Source organism: Sylvia atricapilla, chromosome 3 (genome assembly GCF_009819655.1).
Source record: "Sylvia atricapilla isolate bSylAtr1 chromosome 3, bSylAtr1.pri, whole genome shotgun sequence".
NCBI lineage: Eukaryota > Metazoa > Chordata > Aves > Passeriformes > Sylviidae > Sylvia > Sylvia atricapilla.
Window position 1 is genome coordinate 91978180 of NC_089142.1, and position 23424 is coordinate 92001603.

The window sequence follows — 23424 nt, forward strand, 5'->3', positions numbered from 1 at the left end:
CCTTGCGGAACACCTGGAACGGGGCTGGGCCGTGACACCTCGGCCTCATCCCTGCGGCGGGGACCTTCCGCCTCGGGGAAAGACCGCGAGCCGGGGATCCCCGCGCCCGGGCATCCCGCGGCGGCCGGGCGGGGCTCCCCGGGCCGGGCCCCCGGTACCGCCCGGGCGGGGCGGGGCGTTCCCGGGCGCCGCTTCCGCCTGTGCCGGGCGGCGCGGCGGGGGCAGCGGCAGGATGCTGAGCCCGCGGGAGCGCGGCGCCGACCTGGCCCGCTTCTACACCGTGACGGAGCCGCGCCGCCACCCCCGCGGCCACACCGTCTACAAGGTCACGGCGCGGGTGAGTCGGCGGCCGCCGCCCAGCCCCTGGCCCCCGCGGCTCCCCGCGCCCGGCCTGCCCCGCCTTCGGGCTGTAACGCCGCCGGGAGCGGAACAGCGCCCGCGGCTGCCGTGCCCGGCCGCGACGTGGAAGCCACTGTGAGGGGCACCGGTGGGAGAGAGGGAGGGGGGGAGATGGAACACGGCGGCCACTCCCGAGCCAAGCCCCGGTCGCCTCCTGCAAACTTGTAGGCTCGCAACGTTGTAATGGCCTCAGACGCGCTTGGCAATTAACTCTCAATTTCCTTGCTGTGCGTTGCAGGGCATGCGAGAGTAGCTTAAAGACAAACAGCTCCTTCTCTTTTTTGCCCGCGTTGTTCGGCCCAGCTGTGGTGGGTAGGTTGCAGTGGGGTCGCCGGCGGCGCTGGCAGCGCAGCAGCGCGCTCGGGAGGAGCCGTGGCAGCGGAGAGCGGGGGCTGTGCCCGCCCACGCCGGCAGCGCCCCGAGCCGGAGCCCGCAGCGAGCCGGAGCCTGCCCACGGGCGCCCGGCCCGGCCAGGCCTAGCACGAGAAGCAGGAAGGCTGCTGCAGATGTTGGGAGAGCTGCTGTAGTGCTGGTTGTGATGAAAGCTCCGTCTGTTCTCCTAGGGAAATCCCACGCTTTCTTTTCCACTTTCCTATTAAACCGAAAAAAGGGAGGCGAATAAGTAAATACGTGGAGATAGGTTCAAGAGGAGTGGCAGTTTAGCTCACAGGTACGGTGGGGTATATGGAGAGCATCAGAAAGTGTCACAGAGAGACAGAGTTTCTTTAAATGAACCGTGATCTCGTAGTTACTGCAGCTGTAGACACCCTGCCTGTGAGAGCAAGGTATGCTTATAAAAACCCTCCTCTTAATTCAAAGAATACAGCGTTCTGTATATATATAGAGATTATAATGTCAGGTTGTTAGCCTATGATTAGTTTGTATGATTTGTAAAAGCAAACACAAATATGGGACAAATATGTTTAAGCTGCTTTTTTAGTCCAATACAACTTAGTATTTGTGAAGAGAAAAAAAAAAGGGTTGCTTTTTCCTGTGATGCTGCAATTTAAAAAGCCTTTCCTGAAATAGATGCAGAGAGGAAAACAGTACATCTTTCTGCAGTTGCTCTTGATGGCCCAAGTGTGTGTGTACTGAAGAGCTGTGTCAGTGAAATAAGGACTAATAGGAATGAACCAAGACCTCTGCTGCTTGTTTTGCTCTGATGCTTTGTTCTTATTGGCTAAAGCCAGTTACGTTTCTCTGTGATGTTTTGGTTTCCGTAGAATTGTTCAAAATCAAGTTGTGGCTAACCAGTTTGGGCTACCAGTCTCTTTCCTTGTCCCATAAAAGTGTAGGTGCTCTGGTGCCTTTCCACGTGAGGCAGTGCAGAATCAGGTGGTCCCCTTGATTTAGCAGAGAGCAAGGAGTTGATCAGTCTGTGAGCTGTCCAAATTCAACTGGCCTAACTAGGGATTATTTGTTCTTTACAGTGTTTTGATAGCTAAAATCCTCTAAGTGACTTTCCTTTTTTTTTTTTTTTTTTTGCAGTAAAGTATGCTTTGGACTCACAAGTGCAGAAATATAAATAACTTTTGTTTCAGCAGAGCTCTGTGTGGTAATCTGTTGTGTAGTAATTGAAGTGAGGATTTGGGAAATTGAATAAAATGATTTTAAAAGGATTCACTGTGCATATCAGGTACCCTTTCTGTTTCTTTCCTCTTATTCCTCCCTACTGCTCCTGTGGTGATCTGGCTCCATTGTTGATATCAGAGCACTCCAGCTGTATTTGCTGAGCATCAGCTCAGCAACTTTGGGGGACCGCCAGGGAAAAAGTGAGGTGGACCTTCTCATTGTGTTGAATATCATTCTGGCTGAGATCTAGGGTAGTCAGTTCATGTTAGTAGAGATTTGTGCTTCCTTAGTGCAGTTTGAAAGTGAATATTTGTGAAATTAACTTAAAGGAACTTTCTGTTTCAGTGTAAAGTAGATAAATAATCATGGATAAGAAAGCACTTGTTTAGTGTGTCCTAAACATCTGGCCTAAGGCATAACTACCCATGCAGTCTCTTCTGAGTGCTAAGGGAGTATGTCATTATTGCAGCTTTTTTTCTTAAAAGTTTTTTTGTATAGCAGAGAATATATATGTTATTTATTTGTAAACTGTTACATAGTTGTAAATGCAGGCAAGATTAAATGAATATTAGCTTTTTAATACCCATTTCCAAGTGCTAAGAAACAGATAGGTGTTAGCTAGTTGTGATATGAGCAGTGTTCTTTAACAATACCTGAAAATATAGGCCACTAATAAAAGTTTAGAGAATTTAGAAGATTGCAATTATTAATGATAATTAAAATTCTAATGAATTATGTTGGATATCTGCAGGTCAGATGAAGAATGGGATGATCTGAAATACTTTTCTCGATGTTGAGCATCCTTGTAGGATCTCTGTTTTCAGAGTCTAGTGCAGTAATTACCCACTGCTTAGCTCATTGGTGGGTATCCTAACGATATTTTTGAGAATAGGTTAATGTTGCTTATGTTACAGATTTGCAGAAGGAGCTGACTGCATTGATCTTTGTGGAAGGATTAAAAAAAGTACATGGAAAATTTGCTTTTGGGTTGGGTCATCTTTCTAAGTCTCTGTGTTGGCTATAGGTTGGATGGAAGGGGCAGACCTCTTCTGATGTTGACCTTCAGAAAAGGATGTGAAGAACAAAGTAGGACAGCACATAAATTATTACATACTGACTTAAAGTTGGCATGGCTGGGAGATGTAGAAGGCGGTGTAACATAAGAACAAGTGTGAAACAGGGCCTCTGGGTTTTATTCCAGATTCTTACTAACTGGCTGGGTAATTACTCATCTCTCTGGGTCTCCTTCTGCCCATCTGGTAATTTACCTAGCTGCCAAAACTGTTGCAAGGCTTTAACTAAAGGTGAACTGCAAAGCAGAGCAGTTGGTGTCTGCCCTTTGGTGTTCTCTGTGATGTGTAGCCATGCCTGTGATATTTTCTTCCCCCAGCTCTACAGACTCCTTGCATCAAGTTTGCCAGCTATTAGAAAAGGAGGTTAGAATTATTTCACCGATTGTACTTATAAACTGGTAGTGAATGAAAGAGGAACAGCCACCAAGGTTAACATTTGGTAAAGTTGCCAAATGTTATATTACTCGAGAGTGAGGAAAAGTTGAGAAAGGTTTTATCAATGTAGACTACGCTGGAAGAAGAGGACTTTGGTATGCAAGGTGAGAAAAAGAACATAGAGCTGTGAAGGAAATGTTTCAGGTCTTTTGGGAGATTGCTAGAGAAGGAAACACTTCTCTTTTCCATCTTATCTCCTCCAAAATGTGTGAGAAGATGAGTGACTGGGCTGCAGTAAATGGATGGTACAAAATCTGGGAGGCTTTGGCAAGGATTCCTGCAAGGTGGAAGGGAGGAAGAGAGCTAGGTTTGTGGGAAATGCGAGAGCTGTGCTATTGTCACTCAGCAGGAGGGAAATGTGGATTTGATGGCTCCCATCTCAGAGAAGCAGCTGCGTGGTGCTCGCGGTGCGGCGGGACGGTGTGTGTGTCTCTGGGGTGCAAAGTACTCAGGGCTCCCTGCGCTTCCTGACACGCATCACCTCTTCAGGGCATCAATTATTCCGGGGTGTGTCGCTGAGGACAGTCCCAGTTGGATTAGGAATGCCCTATTTTGCTTTAGGTAACAATAGGCTAATTATTTTGTTAAACAGCCTCGGCTTTTAGGATGAAGGATTTACTGACTTGCACAAGATAATTGCGGTTCTGAATTAAAGATGTGTCTATTTGGTTTGTGTGTTTGTGGGGATATGCTCTTACTGCTTTTATAAGACCAGTACAAAACTTGGATTACAAAGGCTTTTGTGATCAATATTTATTTAAAGAAAAAAAAAATCTTGACGAAATACAGGCTTCTTTATGGTGTGCAGCCAAGCCTGATTTTCACTGCAATTTTCCCCTGGACAAAGTCATTTATAATTAATTAGGCCAAGAGTTTTTAAGGAGAAACAAACACTCAAGGATAATCAGATGTGTCTGCGCTCTGGTGATGGTAAGTAAAGTGGAAATAGTGTCTTACTAAATACAAATCCTCACATTCTTTTGAATGTGTGGATTGTGTGCAGCTTATATTAAGCCAAGTAGCCTTAGTGTGCTCCTCTTATTGAGAATAATGTGGCCCTAATATGAATTAATAGGAAGAGACTGGAAAGATGATAGGAGATGTGCTCTATGTAGCTTTGTTTTGAGAGATGGCTTTTGTGCCGCTCATCCTAGAATGTACGACTGTCTTTATGTGTGATCACAACTGACTGCTGCTGAAATCCCTCGCTGTGTTGTCTTTGGGTATGACACTTCTCTAAAAGTACATGAAAAACTTTCCGAGTGCACAGGACCATGCAGCTGTTTGCCTTTTTCCAGATTTTTCTCTTCAGCAACAAATCATTGTTTGTTACTCTTTAAATTCCAAACTGAAAAATCCAAAGACTTATGTGGTTTCATTTTTGTTTTGCTTTTCAGATTGTTTCAAGAAAAAATCCAGAGGATGTCCAGGAGGTAACAGTTTAAACTTGTGCAAATGTCTTTATGTATCACGCTACACCTTTTGAAGCATCTTTGATGTAATTTAGCAGTTTCTGTGTGTTTTGTCATTGTAAATGAGCTAACAATTTTCATATGTTTCCATTTGTCTTTACCTTTCATAGTTAAAAACAGTAGCTAGTGTAACATGATGCATTTCATCCCTTAGTGATGAATGGTGACTTGAAACAAAGTCTTAGGGAGTACAGTGTCTTTTGATGACAAAACTGCTTTGATAACTTTACAAGCTCTTTTCTCGGGGCTGGAATTGGCAAATTGATGGTTACTTAACTCCTACTGGTAAAATTAGAGATCAGTCCACAATTCAAGTCTTAATTCTCAGCTGTAGGTACCCTTTCCTCTTTAACCAATACTTCGCTGCAAAGTCTACACCATTACTGTCTGTTAGTGAAGAGGGAGACTGGAGAAGTTTAGGAGTCATTGAGAGAGATTACACTATAAGTCATATATATTATGCCTATTTATCTGGGGCTCCCTTAGTATTTTCCAGTGATATAAATTTTAAAATTACTTATTCTTTGCTTCTTCTGAGGAGTCTATGACTAAGTCTATGAGTAATTCTTGTGCCTCTTAAATACTTCAGAGGTCTGTCACAGGAGTCATTTCTTGAGAGAGAAAAATACACCACGTGTGCATGCGTTGTGGATTTTTTAAATTAAGAAACCTTTCCCCCCCTCCTTGATTTTTTTTTCTGGACTAATGACTTGACGTGGTTACTGCTATACTATGTAGCTGCAAAATCTTTCCTTAAAAGCACAACCTTATGGCTTTTCAGACATTGTGTAATACATGCATATGTTCAGTTTCTGGCGCAGTCTCTTACAACAGTTGAGGAGAACTTGCATAGTTGATGAAAGAAGAGCTCGTAACTGAATTCAGTTGCATCTTTGTGTGGTCAAACATGGGCTACTGATTACTGGCTTGGCAGAGGTGAGAATTGGCCAGTTCATCTAACACTCCTTTACTGCATCCTTCTTTGAAATCTTGAGAATCAGGCAAGCATGAGCATTTGTGTTTTTTGCATTTTTTTTTTAATCTCTAGGAGATTAAAATAATCTATCAGAATCAGAGATCATAATGGATCTAGTTTAGAACTGCATTACTGTAGTTTGTAGCTTGATGTTCACCTTTTCCAGGGAGACTCCTGAATTGAACCTATCCGTGAGCACATTCTGCCATTACCTTAGTCTTCATTTGTGAGGAAAAGCACTTTATAAGAGCTGTTGATGTGTCCATTCATCAGAAAAAGCTATTGTAAGTGTCGTTCAGCTAGAGCATTGCATGAATATATGTTAAGTAGCTTTGACACGATAGCAAAACCATATCTTTTAGTTGTTGCTTTAATTTGTGGCTGTAGGTTACCCATGCAGAGTTTCACGTGCTCTAGACAATAAAAGGATATAAATATGAGATGAACTTCTTGATAGTTGCCCTTATCCACCCTGCATTGTACCATATTAATTATTGTGCATGTTAGGTGCAGGGTGATTCTGTTATAAGCATTATCTGAGAATAGTTGGTTATTACGAGGAATATCCTAGATGGTAGTTGCCATAAGGGGGAATTGTAGTCAGAAACCCCCATACACTGAGAGCTTTTCTGTTACAGGGCTTCTTACAGTAAAAAGAACTGTGGGGAGCCTTTGAAAGAAAAAGAATATGCCCCTCACATGCTCCCAGTGAAAATAAATTTACCTCAGTTTTCCAGAATGCTCAATGAGGAATTCAATGAGAAATTTTGTGCACACAGCTACCCTGTTGCTTTAGGATCTGTCTCATGTGACCTGCTTCCCACATCCATGTAGGACCACTTATCTGTGCCTGCCTCCTTTCCAGGTGTCTCTTAATGCCACCGCTGTGATGTTAGTACATTCTTTACATATGTACAACTGCTCAGGAGGCTGTGTGCTGTGACCTCAACTCCTCTTGCCAGTTTTCTGTCCCGTCTTTTGGCTGCCCTTTGGGATACAAGTCTTCACTACAGCACCTCTCCCACTGCAGCCAGCTAGAACTCAATGTAGTCCCAGCTGTTGTTGCTGGGGCAGGGAGGAAGAGAACCTTGTAAAGGCTTCCCTCTCAAAAGAATGAAATAAATCAATGTGAAGTTTTGTGTGGAGATAGTAGATACAGAAAGGCCAGTGGACCCAACTTTAGTGTCCTTACTTCTGGGGACTGATGGTGGCAATGTGGTGTGTAAGAGAATTGCATCTAGGGTAGTCCTGTGGGATTTTTCCTTTTCATTTCGGAGATGGGCTTATTCATCGTGGAACAGATGAGTTGCATGAGTTAATAGAGATCTACTGGCTCTCGCCATGACAAGCACCTTATTGCATTACCAGTCTAACATATGTTTTATGATACACTTGCTGTGCTTCGTTGGGCCTCAAAGTACAGTGTGTCCTTCCTCCAAATCTAATTTCTAATGAGAATGTTAGAGGTGGAACTTTGCTACCTTGGCTGGGCCACATGCATGCAAAGGCATGTTTTCCATGAGCTTCTGAAAGGTTCTAGGATCACCTTGACTGCTTTTGCTATGCAAGTTACTTAGAGGTATTTATTTTTTTTCCTCTTGACTATTGAGTGATCACTTGTAGCAGTGAAAAATGATGCTTTTTTACTGGAATGAAATCTCATGCTCTTATTTTCTGGCAGCTTTTCATGTTGTCTCCAAGTACTGACAGTACAGTAACTCAATGTTTAAAGAATTCACCATCTTAAGCAATTTTGTGTTCTATATGCACACTGCTCAAGAAGTGCTTATCATCTACTCTCTGGCTATTGGATTAGATAGAAGTATAGCATTGAAAAATTATTATTTCTGATAGCAAAATGACTAGTTTGCCTTCTTGAGATTCCTCACTTGTGTGTTACAGTTCACTGAGTACCAGCTGTAATGAAGTTATGAATATCTGTGCCTAAATTTGTAGGTGGGTAGAGTGTTGCCACACTAAAGCTTTGCATATCCAGTGTTAGCAATCCTCTTACCTTGTATCTCCATCGTTCTGTAGGTAGGACTTGCATCTGCTGAAACTTAGAAGGCCTCTGATTGCAGTATTAAAAAAACAAACCCACAAACACAAAAAGGCTCTAAATCTAAACCTTTTGCTTAGATCTAAATCTGGTTTGCTTGAGAAAACAATTCAGTCTTTTCAATTACGATTGCTCATGAGAAGGCAACCCGGTAAATAATTCAGAAATATGTGGAATACTTAAAGTTATGGTTAGTTGTATTAAGTTAATTGAGACATTTGGCTGATTTACCTATGGAATCCACTGCTGAATGCATGCACTCTCTCACCTTGGTTTTTTTTCCCTACTGTTCTACTTTAATCACTTTACATTAGTGTTGAGGTTTATTGTGATGGCTTAGTGAGTCTAACCAAAAATGAGGTCAGGATATAAAAAAATCTTTGTTAATATCTTTTCATCCTGATAACAAATCCAGTAGCAGTCAAGTGTAAATTTTAGTGTTTACTTCTTTCATTGGTTTGATTTTTCTGCTGGGTTCTCCTTCTTTCTTGGATGGAAAGAATCGGATGGAGGAAGGATGAGGTAGATACCTGACTGGGAGATGACTACTTTCTGGAAAGGATTGATCAGGAATAGCTGGTAAAATGAAGCAATAACATCTTTATATTCCTAAGATGGAGTTTTTGTCTAGATTGCAAAAGGAATATACGTTTGTTTGTTTGTTTGTTACAAAACCCATTTAAGGTGGGGGCTTGCCTTTCCATGTGATCAACACTTTGCACACACAGCTTAGGAGCTGTTTTGTAGTCCTGGGTGCTTAATGTACATCCGTAAAAATCCCTTGCTTGTATTGATTTGTCTTCCCTGGTTTTCTGTTTTGCTGTTGTGTCTCTTCCCCACACCTGCGCTGCACAGTTCTTTAACAATACCAGGCACAGTGTGCTGTTGATTGTTGGATACTGCAACACTCCTGTTCAGCGTTTTTTCCTCTCTTACTGGCTCCCTGTGTAGGTCTGGATCTCAGAGTGACTGGAGCAGTGCTGCCTTTGCCCCCCTTCCAGCTTTTATTTAGTTTTCTCTATGCACTGTAGTGTTAACCAAAATGTGGATTGGGGACAGATAATGACCATTATTTTATGCTTGTTACAGTTGGCAGTTCAGATTGTATGTTTCTATTAAACAAATTTGCCGGAGTTAATGGTCTGATGTGATGAAACGGGTGGATTTGTGGTGTGATGTAATGTGAACAATGAACCTCACTAATACTTCCCTCTCTGGTTTCTCTGCTTCAGATAGTCGTTTGGAAGAGATACAGTGACTTTAAGAAACTGCACAAAGATCTTTGGCAAATTCATAGAAACCTATGCCGACACACAGAGCTCTTTCCACCTTTTGCCAAAGCAATAGTGTTTGGTAAGCATAATTTCCTCCTGACCTACTGAAATTCTTTGGTAACTCAATATCTATAAACACATCTTGTTTTGTAGCTGGATGGAAAATTGTCCCTGTGCTTTTACTACTTAACTTGTAGGTGTGCTGGTATCATAATTTGGTATGTTTCTTTATTTTTGTGATACTTAAGAGTTATTTATGTCCTTGTCTCCATGTTACACCTAGTAGCTGAGATATTTATTCACATATATGTTCTGTATCTTTGCAACATACATTCCCTCTTTTCAGGAGTATAAAGTGTATATTAGCTTTTTGAACAGCACTTGAACAGCAAACAAATATTTTACATATGAGCAGTCTGATTGTTAGTGATGAGCTGTATTAAAGTATTAAATAGCTGTTATAGAAAAAAAATTATTATGGGAATTTGATCACAGTTGTCAGTTTTATCTAGCTAGGCTTTTGAGATCAGTTTTACATATTTCACCAAATAACTGCAAGAGAGTTGTGACTCTAGAGGAGAAACATGTGACAAAAAGGAATTAGCTCTTACAAGTCTTAACTTCATCCTCGTGTGTATGTCCTCATGAGTGAGGTGTTGGTGGACTTCCAGTGAAGTGGTGTGACTGTATAGAATTCCACCTACCACACCTTTTTTACAGTGTTCTGTTTATGAAATCACCTTTTTTTAGTGTGTGTTCTTCGTGTTCAACACAAACTGGTGCTATGTTTTTGTTGTACATATATATCACACAATATGCACTGTATTTTTAAGCATTTTTCAACAATTTTTTAGCCTTTTCCCCAAGAATTTTAAAGTTGTTCTTTTTGAAGTATCCAACAAGTGTTTGAAATTTGTTTACTTGCATCTATCAAGCGCATTTGGTTTGGTTTGGTTTAGGATGAGTATTTTGGTTTGTAAAGTGCTTTGGGGTTACTAAGGCATTTCCATGGCACTTACTAATTGTTTTAGTGTATTGTGTTTTCTGAAGCACCCAGTCTGTGGTGGTTGTAGCGTGTTGGTTTTGTTCTGGGCTTTTTTGCATAGCTGTGAGCATCTAGCATGTTGGGTATTTTTTGGTAAACATCTATCATGTACTCACGTCTTTGGCAAGGTTTTTGGTGTGAATTCTTTGCTCTTTTGGCAGGGTGTTTGATTCCTAATGCATTGCTGCAGTATTTTAATGTGGGATTATTTTACTGGATCCAGCATTTCTTAGGTGTAGCTTTTTTCTTTTTCATGCGTATACTGCAGGTTGTTAAGCAGTTTTTAGCATTTTTTTAGTGAGTCCAGCATGCCTGACGTTTTTTTGACATGCACTTGCTGTGTGCTTTGCATGTGTTTCTGAGGCATTTCTAACCCTGTGGAATGTTTTTGGTGGTGCTTTTTTGTTGGGTTTTAGGAGCTGTCCTTTGATAGTTTTTTTTTAGTGTCCAGCATGAATTTGGGTTTTTTTTGTGTGCATCTACCAGAGAGAATTACTGGGAATGTTAACAGGTTTTAAGTATCCAATGTGTTCGGAGTTTTATTGGGATGGTTTTACCACATAGTGTTTTTGGTGTGCTTTTTGTCAGGCTTTTTGGCTTCTAAGGCATTTTTGTTGGACTTGTTGGTTTGTCAGGTGTTTTTCAGGTTACTAAGTTGTTTCCATGGATTTTACAAGTTGGTTTGGGGTTATTTTTTTCATAAGCATCCAGACTGTGTTGCTTTTGTACGAACTTTGTGTGATGTTTAGTGTCCAGCATGTTTGGTGTTTTTTGGCTCATGCTCTTTTTTTTTGGCAAGGTTTCCAGTGTGGATTTGGACTGTTTTTAGGTGTGGTTTTGGTCCCTAGGGCATGGCTGTGGTGTTATTTCTGTCCAGGATTTCTTTAGTGGGTTTTTTTGCATACGTACACAGTATGATTTTTTGTTATTTTATGAGTTATCCAGTGGAATATTTTGTGTATCCAGTATATTTGCTGGGCCTCTTTAGCATGAATTTACCATGTGCAGTTTATCATTGGGATTTTAATGGTTTTTAATCTTTGAGAATTTGGGATTTTTTTTTTTTTTTTGGCATGTGCCTGCAAGATCCTTTTTTTTTTCCCTTGTGCTTTTTTGGCAAGGTTTTTAGTTTCTGAAGTGTTTTTGGGCAGGCTTGTCAGAGCCTAAGGCCTTTTGGGGTTATTAAAGCCTTTTGACGGTGTTACAAGTTGGTTTACTTCGGTGGTTATATATAATTTTTTTTTAATTTGCATTCAGTTTGTGTTTATGGTTTCTCTGTGCACGTTATATGGGTTTCGTGTCCAGGATGTTTTGCATCTTTTAAGTGCATTTGTCTGTGCTCTTGTTTCTGGTCTGGGTTTTCCATGTGTTTTTTGGTGTGGGTTTTGGTTCTTACAGTGTTGTCTCAATATGTTTGAAATTATTGCTGTGGTATTTTGGGTGTCCAGTATGTTTTGGCACCTTTTGGCATGAATTTCTGATGTACTCTTTTTTTTGCTAAGCTTTTTTCACTTCTTAAAAAACACTTTTTGTTTCTTAGGCATTGCTGCAGTGTTGTTTATTGCCATATGTTTCAAATATGTTTTGGTGGCTTTTTAAACTTCAGCATGGATTAGCCTTTTTTTTTTTTTCCTTTTGCATCCTGCTACCACATCCTTTTTTTCTTTCCCCTCCCCCCTATTTTTAGCATTTTTAGGATTGAGCTTGTTTGGTATTTTTTGCCACATCTCTACTGTGTGCTTTATGTGTATTTACAGTTTCCATGTGTTGTGTCTATTTTTTTTGTTGCCATATATGTTTTTGCATGGTTTGGATATGTTGTACATCTGGGTGTTTTATCACCCAGACAGTATTTGGTGGCTTTTGGTGCACATCTGGTGCTGATTTTTGCAGGTTTTCTTTGTGTGGCATTTTTTAGCAGTGTTGGGCAGTCATCTAGAGGCTATTTTCCCACTTTTTCTGTGTGTCTCAGATTGGTACGTTTTAGCATCCAGTATGTTTCATGTTTGTTGGCTTGCATCTCTGAAGCTGAATTCTGATGTTGATTTTGTGGTTCTCTGCACAGAGATGGTTGAAATTCCTGCTTTAAATTGTATTTCACATCCGCCAAATTGTACCCAAGTTTTATGTAATCTTATTTTTGCCTATTGATGAAGTTGGAAGTGGGGTAAGTTTTGGTGCTATGCCAGAGCATGGACAATGATGGTTAAAATAAAGCATGTACTATTAGTTTCATTCTGAGATTATTTTAAATCTGATTTACAGAGTAGAGTTCTCACTGGACAAATTATTTACAAAGTTGGTATTTGCAAAGCTTAATTTAATTTCAGGTAGAAGATATGGTAGCTATTCATAGGGGAGAAAAGAGAGAGGTAAAAGAAAATCAGGGTGGAAGAGTGTATAGGTGTCTAATATCCTAAATAATTTAAAATTGCCATAAATGCAAATTGACTGTTTTTACACTAGCTCTGTAAGCAAGGGAAGAATTGAGTGAAATCCCTTCTGAAAAAAATCCTTCTTCTATTGTATTTAGTGAACAAAAGTGACTGAAATATACATTGTGAGAGAAGGAAATCCACAGAAACATTTGATGCAGTTATTTATTTAAAAGCGCTTTGAAATTAAAACTGAACGAAAACAAACCCCACTACATTTAAATGAAACTGAGATACAGAAGAATACCTCCACTTTTCTGTAATGTAAAAACGAATTTTAAATGATTGGTGCATAGCTGAAAGGAACAGCCTTATCTGAGTCTCCAATTTAAGAATTATTTTTGTATTTAGGACATAGAATTTTACTGTGTATCCTTCCACTGCAATTCTACACATAGTAACTGCCATAAAATTAATTTTAATTTAAAATAAAAATACTATTTTTTTGTACTAGAGGAAAAATACAGTCTTAGTAGATAACAAGATACAAACTCATTTTCAGTCTCATTCTGTTAGTGATGACCTGCAAGGTCCATCTCTCTCAAGATCTTTTGTTTCCATGCTGCTTTGATGAACCATTTCTGCAGCATTGCTTCCCTGTGGTGATGTTACAATTGTTGGAGCTTTTCGACTAGTTTCTAATTACACTGTGAGTAGAATTGCTGGCAACTGGTGGGTTTTTTATTTTATTTTAATTTTTTTGGATACCTGTGCTTTAAATAATCTCTGTACCTATTGCAGAGGGTGCAGTTTGCAAAATGAGCATTGGTGGTTCAATTGAACTTAGTTGTAGTAGAAGTGTTAAACCTGAGGAGCATCTCCAGTTCATCATTCAGAGTTTCAGGAGATGGTGTGAAGAAATGAGATGTATTTAAAAACAAACGTGTTGTGCTATGCTTCCACTTTTCATGCAACTAAGACTTGTCACAAAGTGCGTGTATTTTTATGCTGTTGCAGTACAGCTGCTTGTATCAAAGCAGAAAACTTGCTGTGGATGGGAAAAAGAAATCATCTGACTTTCTCTGTACTTCACTTGGGCATTTTCTATTTGCTTTATAAGAAAAACCTCAGTGACCTTGATCATGGAAATCTAAAATGCCCTAACATATCCAGCTGCTATAGTTATGATACCTATATCTGGGATATGATTACTCTGCTATCCTAGTATGCATCAACATAATTTTCTTCAGTACTTGCAAGCTACTTCTTTTTTGTTGTTGTGTTGGACACTTGTAAGTATTTGTGTATCTTGACCATCCATGGCATTTTACCAAAATGGGGGTAAATTTGCATAATACCCAAAATATAGGTAAATCTATTGTATCTAGCAACTGCAGAAATGTACTCTAGTATAAAAAATACTACACCCCTCCAACCCACCAAAAAAGAAACAATCCCCCCGCCCGGATACTGGTAACTTGCTAGCAGTGAGTCAGAAAGATGATTTACATAATAAAGCTCACATAAGGATGCTCTTTGTATTTAAAGACACTGAATGAAGTAATGTATTTATGAATTTCGTGTCGTGTGCAGTAGGAAGTCTTGTGAGAAACTAACTGAAACATGAATACGCATTTTGTTGGGTGTTTAGTTGTTCAGGTCTGCTCTACAAAGTTAATTGTGGATTCTTTTTACAGGAATTTATATTTGGTTTTTATATTAATAGGAAATTTTGAATATATCATTTCTGGAGGAGTAACAACTCTGTTATATGCTGAAGTTGTAGTTGACACTTCTTAAAAATACCAGAAAGACGTGGTCCCTATAATTAAGTTTGTATATATCTGAGAATTGTAAAGAAATAATGTTGATTTAGATGCAGAATGACATCCTGGATAGAAATGTTTGAAGAGTCAGCAGGCTGTGTAAGCACTTTTAAACATTTCCTTGAGAAGAGTATAAAGGAAAGTGTTGAGCAATACAACATTGCTTGAAAGTACGAAAAAGGGAAAAGGAGGAAGGAGTTAGTCAGGGTTGCCTGGGAATTAAACTGCCAGCAAGATGCCGGGAGGTCTGTGAACTGAACCAGTACTGAGTAATGTTCTTCCTTCCCCTAAAGCCCTCTAGTTCTAGAAGCAGTTTTCCTGATAGTGTATCATGATGCTAATGGGCTGGAAAATGCCACAGTGACTAATGTTTCAACAGCTCTGTTCAAACATGTTTTTTTTTTTTTTTTTTTACCTCAGCTTCCTAAGAAACTATGGCTTGTGCCGTTAGAAAGTCGAACCCCTTACTGAGGTGTCTAATACCAGCTAAATTTGAGAGTGAAGGTGGTTACAAATGTAATTATACTTTAGCAAAGTCTGTGAAATGGCAGCTGACTAAGAAGAGAGCAGGTGTTTTGGTGCTGCTGGGGGCCAGGTGGGCTCTGCTCATAGCTGTGAGGTTTGCAGCTGCCTGGCAATCAGTGAATGCACACTGGTCAGCCTGGCAGGGCTGGTCCTGATGTGTCCTATCTGGTGCCCAATGGAGTTACTGAGAAGATGTGGATAAGGAAAATAAGTTTTTTTTTGAGTTTGATGAAATGAAACAGGGAGAGATTCTTGAGAAATGAGGAGGAAAAAAAAATCTTACTGAATTTCTTTCTTGCAAAATTTTTCTGTTTCTGGTATTGTTAGGTGTTTGCTTCTTCACAATTGATTTTCTATTGCATTGTAACAGTGCTTGGTGTAGATCCATTTAGCTGGCCCATGCTGCTGTGCTTTGCTGAGGGAAGTCGTTTTCTTTCCATGATGTCCAGTTTTGCATGGAATGAACCAGGAGCCCTAGTGCACCCCCAGTGTTGCTCTGAAGACTTAGGAAGTTTGGTGAGCAGTTTAATAGGGCCTGATTTCAATGTGACCACTCGCCGTGGCAGCATTGCTTTTGCCTTCTTTCTGCTTGCTTGTTGCTCACTCCTTTGTACAGCTGCTCCTGTTTGTACAGCTGAAACGGCAGGGTGAGCAAGGCACGGAACCAGTCCAGCTGAAAATTAGCCCAATGATGTCTTTTCTTTTCTTTCACGGGAAAAATAAGCCCCAAAAGCTTTGTTTGTGATCATATGAGTATGTGTGTGTCTTTTTAGTTTTATTTTCTTTTTTCTGATACCGCATGGGCAGGAGCTATTTACTTGAAGAATTTCTGGAAAGAATCCTGCTTTGATACTTTCTTCTGGGATTATTTTTTTGCTTGCTCTAAGTATAAATGAATTTTGCTTTTGTATTCAATGTTTCTTTTGTCCTCTTCAAAGGGTAATGCCACAGAGCTGTCACAGGTGGTTCTTATTTTTCTGGTCATGCTGTTATAGCAGTACTGTTTCTTGAACTTGTCTTCCCAGTCCTTTTTTCCCCTCTGTATAGCTGTTGCAATATCTGTTCCATTCTCCTCCAATTATTACTGTTAACCTCTGCCCTTTTTCTTTTGTAAACTTGTAACTATTTCAACAACAAAGTGATGTTGATATAAAAAGCTAAAATAAGTTGCGTGCAATTGTGAAGGATGTGAATTTAAGGTAGCAATCCAAGGGTTTTCTCCTGAGAAGCAAATCTCTTCAGGTGAACTGTGGGATTGTTTTTTAAGTATGTTTTTTCTAATTGGAATGTTTTGGGTGCTGAGTAGAGAAAAAGGAAGGTTTATACATTTTAGTAAATGAGCTGCTTCCCAGCTCTGTTTACCTCTTGAATCCAGAAGGCGATGAGACCCTGTCTGCATGGAGCTACTTCAGAGGAAAGCTTCAGTGCCTGGTAGCAGGGCTTCACCATCTCCCCTACACTTTGTCTCCTCCATAAATGGCACCTTGGAATTGAAGATCTGTTTGGGGGCTTTTAGCAATACTTTGTTTACTACCTGCTCATATTGTGCATTGTTCTTGAGAATACGTGAAGATTGCTCAGCTCCTTACAGGATTTGGGCCATAATCAAGGCTGACACTGACTGGCATATTGTCAAATTGTGCATGTATCATTTATTGTCAGATAACACTGGACATCCGTTAGCGTCTCTTGGCTAATCAAGAGTGTTGCCTCACATATTCTTACGATGAGAGGGCGAAGGATTCTTGTCGTAGCTGCCAGCTTTCATCATCCGAGCGGATTGCAGAAGACGGGACTCTAGGGAGAATTGAGAATAGGAAGTTTGAAGATTTGCTATGTTCTCCTGAAGCGTTGGAGTGACTTTCATAGACTCAGGGCATTGTCTCCAGAAGGTTACTTTTGTCTCGTTCGTTTTCTTTCGTTGTAGTTATTGTTGCTAAATAAATGTGTAGTTATTCCTAAAACTGTCAATCTACGTGTCTGTTCCAGGGCGATTTGATGAAACTGTGATTGAAGAAAGAAGGCAATGTGCTGAAGATCTCTTGCAGTTTTCTGCCAATATCCCTGCTCTCTATAACAGCAAACAGCTGGAAGAATTTTTTAAGGTTGGTTAGTATTTGCAGAATTATTTGCTTCTTACCGACACAACTGAAGTGTAGTGCTGATTCTGCTGTACTTTATAAACCACGGAAGGACAGTGAGCTGGTCTGACATGCTTTGTGGAGGGATAGGAGTTTTCCGCTCACTCTATAAGTGTGGCTTTAAAAAGAACCCCATGCCACACCTCTGCAAGGCAGAAAGTTTTCCAGGAACTTCAGGTGAAGGGATTTGAATTTTTTTTTTTAATTGAGTAATGAGCAAAACTTGTGATGATAAATTCCAGTGGGAAGTAATAAAAATACTATCATTGTTCCTGTATTTTCAGTAGGTGTTTATAGTTTCAAACCAAAGGAGCAAGGACTGTTTACACTTTTCATATGGTCTTTTGTGGACTCAGGTCCACAGCAACCAATTTGGCATTCAACTAGTCCAATGTGCTGCTTGTACAGTGTTGTAAGAACCAGGCTCCATAACAAATTTTAGGACAGTACATTGATATGGACTTCTTTATTATAGCTGAAGAAGTTTCTTTTCAATAGTTCCTTGAAACCTCTTTATTTTCAGTAGTTAGTCTAATGTTCTGCAAACTCATAAGCATAAATTTACATGTACCCATGATAGTAACTCTCTGAAATTAAGGAAATGTTCATCTGGCTGAGATGGGACTTAAGCATATTAATGTGTTTAGTATATTTTACTGATATATGTGCATATATATGCAAGAGCAAAATTTTATCAAAGCTTAAAATTCTTCACTTGTTTTCATGATAAAGTTACTGCAGTCTTCTTTAAAATACTGAAAATAATTTTCTTTACGCTCTGGTGTCAAAAAATGTGTGGGAAGACCGAGTTGGACTGCTCTACTTTTTGGTTTATTTACATTTCCATTTTTTCAGTTCTTTGGAAATACTTCTGTGATTTTGGGTACTTTTTCAGACATCTCTTTCCCTCCTTTGCTTAATAAAAGTATTAGTTTTAGTCTCCCAATGGACCTTTTTTAGCTTTGTAGGGAAATGAATAAAACCAGAAAACTGATTTTTTTTTTTTAGGACAAATTATGTCTTCAAGGGGGGTTATGCAAATGCAATAATTTAGACTCATTTGTTAGCTGATGTGGTGTCATGCTTTCCTGTAAGAGAGCCTTAGGTTTGTTTTGTCACCAGCTCAGCCTGTGTTCTTTTAGCTCTGCCCATGAGTGGTTTTGTTCCTTTTCAGATTTTTGTGCAAATAGGCATGGAGAGAGAGACTTGGACAATGAATTCTTAGAAACATCTGAAGGGAGTATTCTCTGCATCTGTGTTATAAACTCCAGAAGAATGAGCTGGCTTGTGTGAAAATGTGCTGGGCTGGTTCAAGACAGATTAGGAATGGCTGTAACACGGCCTTGAAAGAGGTGCACTTTCTGTTAAAGTGGCATGGAAAGTGTGCACCTGAGTTGTGAAGCAGAAATGGAAAAAACACCAAAAATATTTGGGTGGTTTCCACTGCTATTGTTACTTGTCTTAGCTTTGATTCCTTTCAGGCCTGGGGAGGAATATCCTCAGTGTATCTTTAAGTCTCAGCTATGACTGAACTCAAGATTGTGGGTCATTACATGAGTCTGATGGACAAACAGTCCTGTGCTTGGGAGCACCACTAAAGGGCACAGACTGTATGTGACACAAGAGATCAGGAGCATTATTGTTCTCTCCCTGTTAGGCTTGGGTGTGCAGGTCTGTGTGGTTCAAAATTCTGAAGCTGCAGTAGGCTAAATATTTAGATATCTAGTCAGTCTGTGGCAGCCAAACATGGCTTAACCAAAAGTCCTTGTTTAATTTTGCAGGCTTATATGGTTTTATTCAATTCATTAAGGTAATAGAGCACTCACCAATTAGGAAATATCATTTTGGGTATCACTTCTGTACAATGAGAATTTCCATAGAGCACAGCAGCTGAGTAATTCCTTTCCTTCTTTTTTTTTCAGGGTGCAGAGGTGCATGATGGCTCTGAATTGATTGGTCCTGTTGAGCCTCTGTCTGACTCTCTGACTGATAATCTGTCTGACTGCAGCTCTGAAGGTTTGCTTTCTCTTCCCACCTCATAGCATGATCTGTTCTTAAGCAGCTAGTAAATGAAAAGTGACAGATTTCTTCATGGAGCATTGCCCTCCAGTTTCTGTTTGCTTGTTGTGGCAAAAATGCTGAGCTGAGATTTGGCAAGAGAGAAATTTGGCTCAGCAGAGCTGTCTGCACTTCTGGAAGTTTTCTTCTAAAGGTATACGTGTTGGCCTGGATACCACATGTAGTGTAATTTTAGTGGCACTTTTAGTGGCATTCCACTTGCACTAAATAATAGTATAGCTCTAAGGAAGGTCAGCCAACCCAAATAAATACTGTAGTAGAGCTTCTTGCCTGCCTCTAGGCTGAATCAGCTTAAGCATTTCTGTGAACCGTGCAATCTTCTAGATATTTATGTATTTCTGAGTTATGCTTGGTCCTTGTGATTTCTAGGAAATTCTTTTCCAACTTTTTAAGTTTTCCTTTAGAATTGCTTGCCACTCATGTATAAATCCACATTATTATACAAACACTTATTAAGCTTATTTAGGAATTCTCAGATTTAGGAAGGGATCTGATCTTTCTGGCATAGAATTTGCTTTGATAAAACAATCCTTGCATAACAAAAAATGGGTTTTCTCTTCTAACAGGTTAATTGTTTTTTCTTGAGGTTGTATGACTTGTCACTGGCATCTCTCTATGTCAACAACTTCGTGTTTAGTTGTACAATATATTCTAAATAGGAAGGGAGCTTTAAGTTTTATTTTGTAGGACCTTCTATGATGTTAATGAATTAATGTCCCCACAGTATTTTGTTCTGTGAAGGGAAAGGTACACAAGTTGTTTTTATATATATATAACATATATGTTTATATGTAGTTTTTTGGTTGAAGAGGACAGTTACGATAAATAGCACTAACTAGTTTTAAAAGGTTTTAATGATTTCTGTGAAATTTAACATTTCAGATTCTGACAATGCAGTCACTTTACACTGTGCCCTATAAAATAAAGAGTGCTTCTAAAAGTGCTTAATGTGAACGTTTCTATTCATTATTCACAAGGGCCTCATTTTTAGCAGAAGAAAACCACTTCCTTTATGTCAGATAAAATACTGAAAAGAAAAAACGCTGTAAAGTAGAAAAATTCTTTGATAGCCTTCTGAATCGGCTGGAGGGCTTTTACCAGATACTTGGAACCTGTGAGCATAGGATTTGGAGATGCTGAATGTGAATTTTATGGAGTTATATTTTCTAAAATCCTATGTGTCTTCTAGCTCATATCTTCTTATGTTTGAAATCAGATTTTGGTGGGGGGGAGGCTATGGACAGAAGGAAACATCTGTCTTTAAAACCTCTAGATGGCAGTGGCAATACTCTCCCTGGCTCTCCTCACATCCTCCTGCCTGCATCTGATTTTTCCCAGTCTGATTATGGCAGTTAACTGTGGCTGGTTCACTGTGTTTCTTTCTGTGGGCATCCAAGGGCCTCCACCTGGGCACTGCTCCTTCAGACTGTTGTTCTGAGAAGTAGCAAATCCATCCCTCAGCAGGTGCTGTTGTTTGCTTTTGAGGGTGGGTTGTGTTTTCTCACTTTCATCTTTTCTTTCCAGACAAAGTTCATTTTGCAGAAGGTTGTGCACATTAATGGTGGAAGATGCAAACTGACAGTAGTAGAAATGTTTTTGTACCAAAATAAGCAACAAATATCTTGCTTGTAAAAGGAGTTTGACAGTTCATGCTTTCATAGGAATCTGCTTTTCAGGAGGCCAGGTTACCCAGGCTTTCCACCAATTTTTGGAAACTGTGTTTAGATACCTGGTGAAATTGCACAAGGCAGAGACAAGTACAGAGATTTCTGTTCAATTTCAGCATCATTATTCTCATCTTGTATTCCTGACAGTCACTTTGTTGTCTTTTCTGAGTACATGGGATGATGTTCAGATGTCCAGCTTTCTCTTCATAAGTGTTTCTATATCGATTACCTTACCTGATTCTTTAGAGAACTTCATCAGGAAGTAATTTTTTTTTCATTCTCTTTTTTTCGTCTCTCTTTCTGTTTTTCCATGTACACATTATCTTCCCAGAAATAAGCCTTGTGCACTTGAGATGCACTTCCTACCCTATAAGCTGACTGGAAACCCCATGACTGTTGTTGTGTGGTGCCAGCTCTGGGCTCTAAACCTAACCTAAAGAAAAGTTTATTAGCTCAGGCTCTGTGCCATGCTAGCTGTGTTCATACAGCTTTTGGTCCAGTTGGCTACAAGACAAGAGCAAACCTGGTTTTGTTTGGCCTGTAGGGAGGGGAACTTGAATCTGTGTGAAGTCTGCTGTGTGGATGGGCTCTGATTCATCTCATCTGGGTGACCAGAACACTCTTCCAAAACCCCCAGCTTTCCATTCATGCTTTCTTTCTGCACCTTTTGTCCTTCTATCAGGTCCGCTTCCACCACCTGATACCTCTAAATGGTATTTAATAAATGCTCAGTTCTCCATTCCCAAATTTGATATAGCTGCCTCTAAATTGAGCAGCGGAATGGCCTGTTATTATTATGCTAGTTAATGAATCCTCTGTCTTCCTCCAGCTTTTCTGTTGTGAGTTTTCCTTCTTTCTTTCAGGATTGGGGGATACAGGCAGTTTTCTTCTTTGCATGAACACTTCACTTTATGTCTCTTCCATGAGAAGATCAGGAGCATTGTCTTCTGTGCACCCTGTCCCTTCTTCTCAAGTAGTCTAGGTCATAAGTATCACTGTCTCTTGCTTTTCAGACAAAGGCTGGCTAGTAATTTGCTCTCCTTCATGTCTTTTTCCTCTCACTGCTGGCTTTTACAAGAGCACTGTTTCTACAGTGCCTTCTTACTCCTCTTCCATAAATTGTAAACTCCTATAACTCTACAGCTGCAAAATGTAAAAGAAAGTTTGAGCTAGTTGCCTTTGTTTCAGCTTCTTGCTGCTACCACATACTTTTTGAGAATGAGTCAGAACATGTTACCTGGAAATGTGGTTAAACTCTTCTCTCTGACAATTGTATAGGAGAAGGCAGATACCAGGTTTTAGCTCAGAATTTACTTTCTCTGTGTATGCAAACAGCTAAATGTCTTGACCTTACTGCCTGTTTTATTACCTCAGTGAGTACATGTGCCAAGGTGATAAAACAAACTGCTACTTGATATCCAGGTGGCACTGCCAAATTTGTGGCTTGCTCCATATGTCTCGTGCAGGGTGCTATTCTGGAATGACGTTTTTGAGACTGGAAGCTGGCTTTGTTTTTTTCCCTTGGTGTGTAGATCCCAGCTTTGAAAACTTTCCTGTTTTAAGTCTCCCTAGCCAGAAATCATCAGAGCAGAGAGAGATAGAGACTATCTCTGTAGTCTTGCTGCTGTTGAGATTAGGTGGATTGGAGTGTGATAATTTGTTTTTAAATCTTAGAAGCATTGAGAAATGGCAAACCTAATTCCACTGTCCCAAGTTGAATGCAGTAGTAACAAATGGACATATCTGATAGCCAGTCAAAGAGCAGTTTCATATTATATACTTTTACCTGTAGGAGGGTCATGTTCTTTCATTCTGATGGCAAGGGAACTTGTAATTTGTTGTACACATAGATGTCAGAAACATTTTTGTCCTTCTTCTCCTTTTCAGTTCGAAGGGATTTAAGTGGGCTTGATGATGTGACACTTACGAGCCAGTCAGAATGTGGAGGTGAGATCTAGAAGTTGTTTCCATTACATTTGCAGAAATTGAATCATTAGAAAATCATAACTGAGTGAAAGCCTTTTGTGGATGATAATTGTCATGGAATGAAATAGTATATATATTTAAAATACCTTTGTTGCCATTTTATTCCCAAATAACCATGTAAAGTTCCTGTGGTTTAGTTACCGAAGGCAGCTTGCAGTAAGGGTATAGTGGCTTATGGCAAATGTAAAATAAAATGTGTTAGGTCAGATTTGAATGATGCAAGAGGTGTTAAGTAATTTATTTTACCACGTGTTAGCAATGAAGGAAGATTATATGTGTTACATGTGAGCTGAGTGCTGCATGATGCATAAGATGACAGTAACTCTGTGTTAATTCAAACTCCTGATTTACTGTTTTGATTTTGAACAGTATGTTGGGTTTTCTTGCAACAGGAATTTGGCTCCTACTGGTTGAATTTTCTTATAGCACTCACACAGGTTTAGTTTTGTAATTTCCTGGAGCCCAATGGTGAGCTGCTTTGGAAGTTTTAAGTTGGATGTTAGGTGTTGGTCTCTTCATT

The 23424-nt window shown here is 39.8% G+C and overlaps 1 protein-coding gene across 2 annotated transcripts in view; it reads left to right on the top strand.

Annotated features, from left to right (window-relative positions):
• Positions 1-214: 214 nt before the first annotated feature.
• The window catches only part of RPS6KC1 (ribosomal protein S6 kinase C1), an 86137-nt gene continuing 62927 nt past the window's right edge, over positions 215-23424 (top strand). For both annotated transcript variants that reach the window (XM_066316176.1, XM_066316177.1), the window contains exons 1-6: positions 215-337; positions 4877-4912; positions 9219-9339; positions 17021-17136; positions 19095-19188; positions 22806-22865. In XM_066316176.1, coding sequence (XP_066172273.1) covers positions 233-337; positions 4877-4912; positions 9219-9339; positions 17021-17136; positions 19095-19188; positions 22806-22865 — 532 coding nt within the window. In that variant the 5' untranslated portion in view covers positions 215-232. The remainder of the gene's footprint in view (positions 338-4876; positions 4913-9218; positions 9340-17020; positions 17137-19094; positions 19189-22805; positions 22866-23424) is intronic.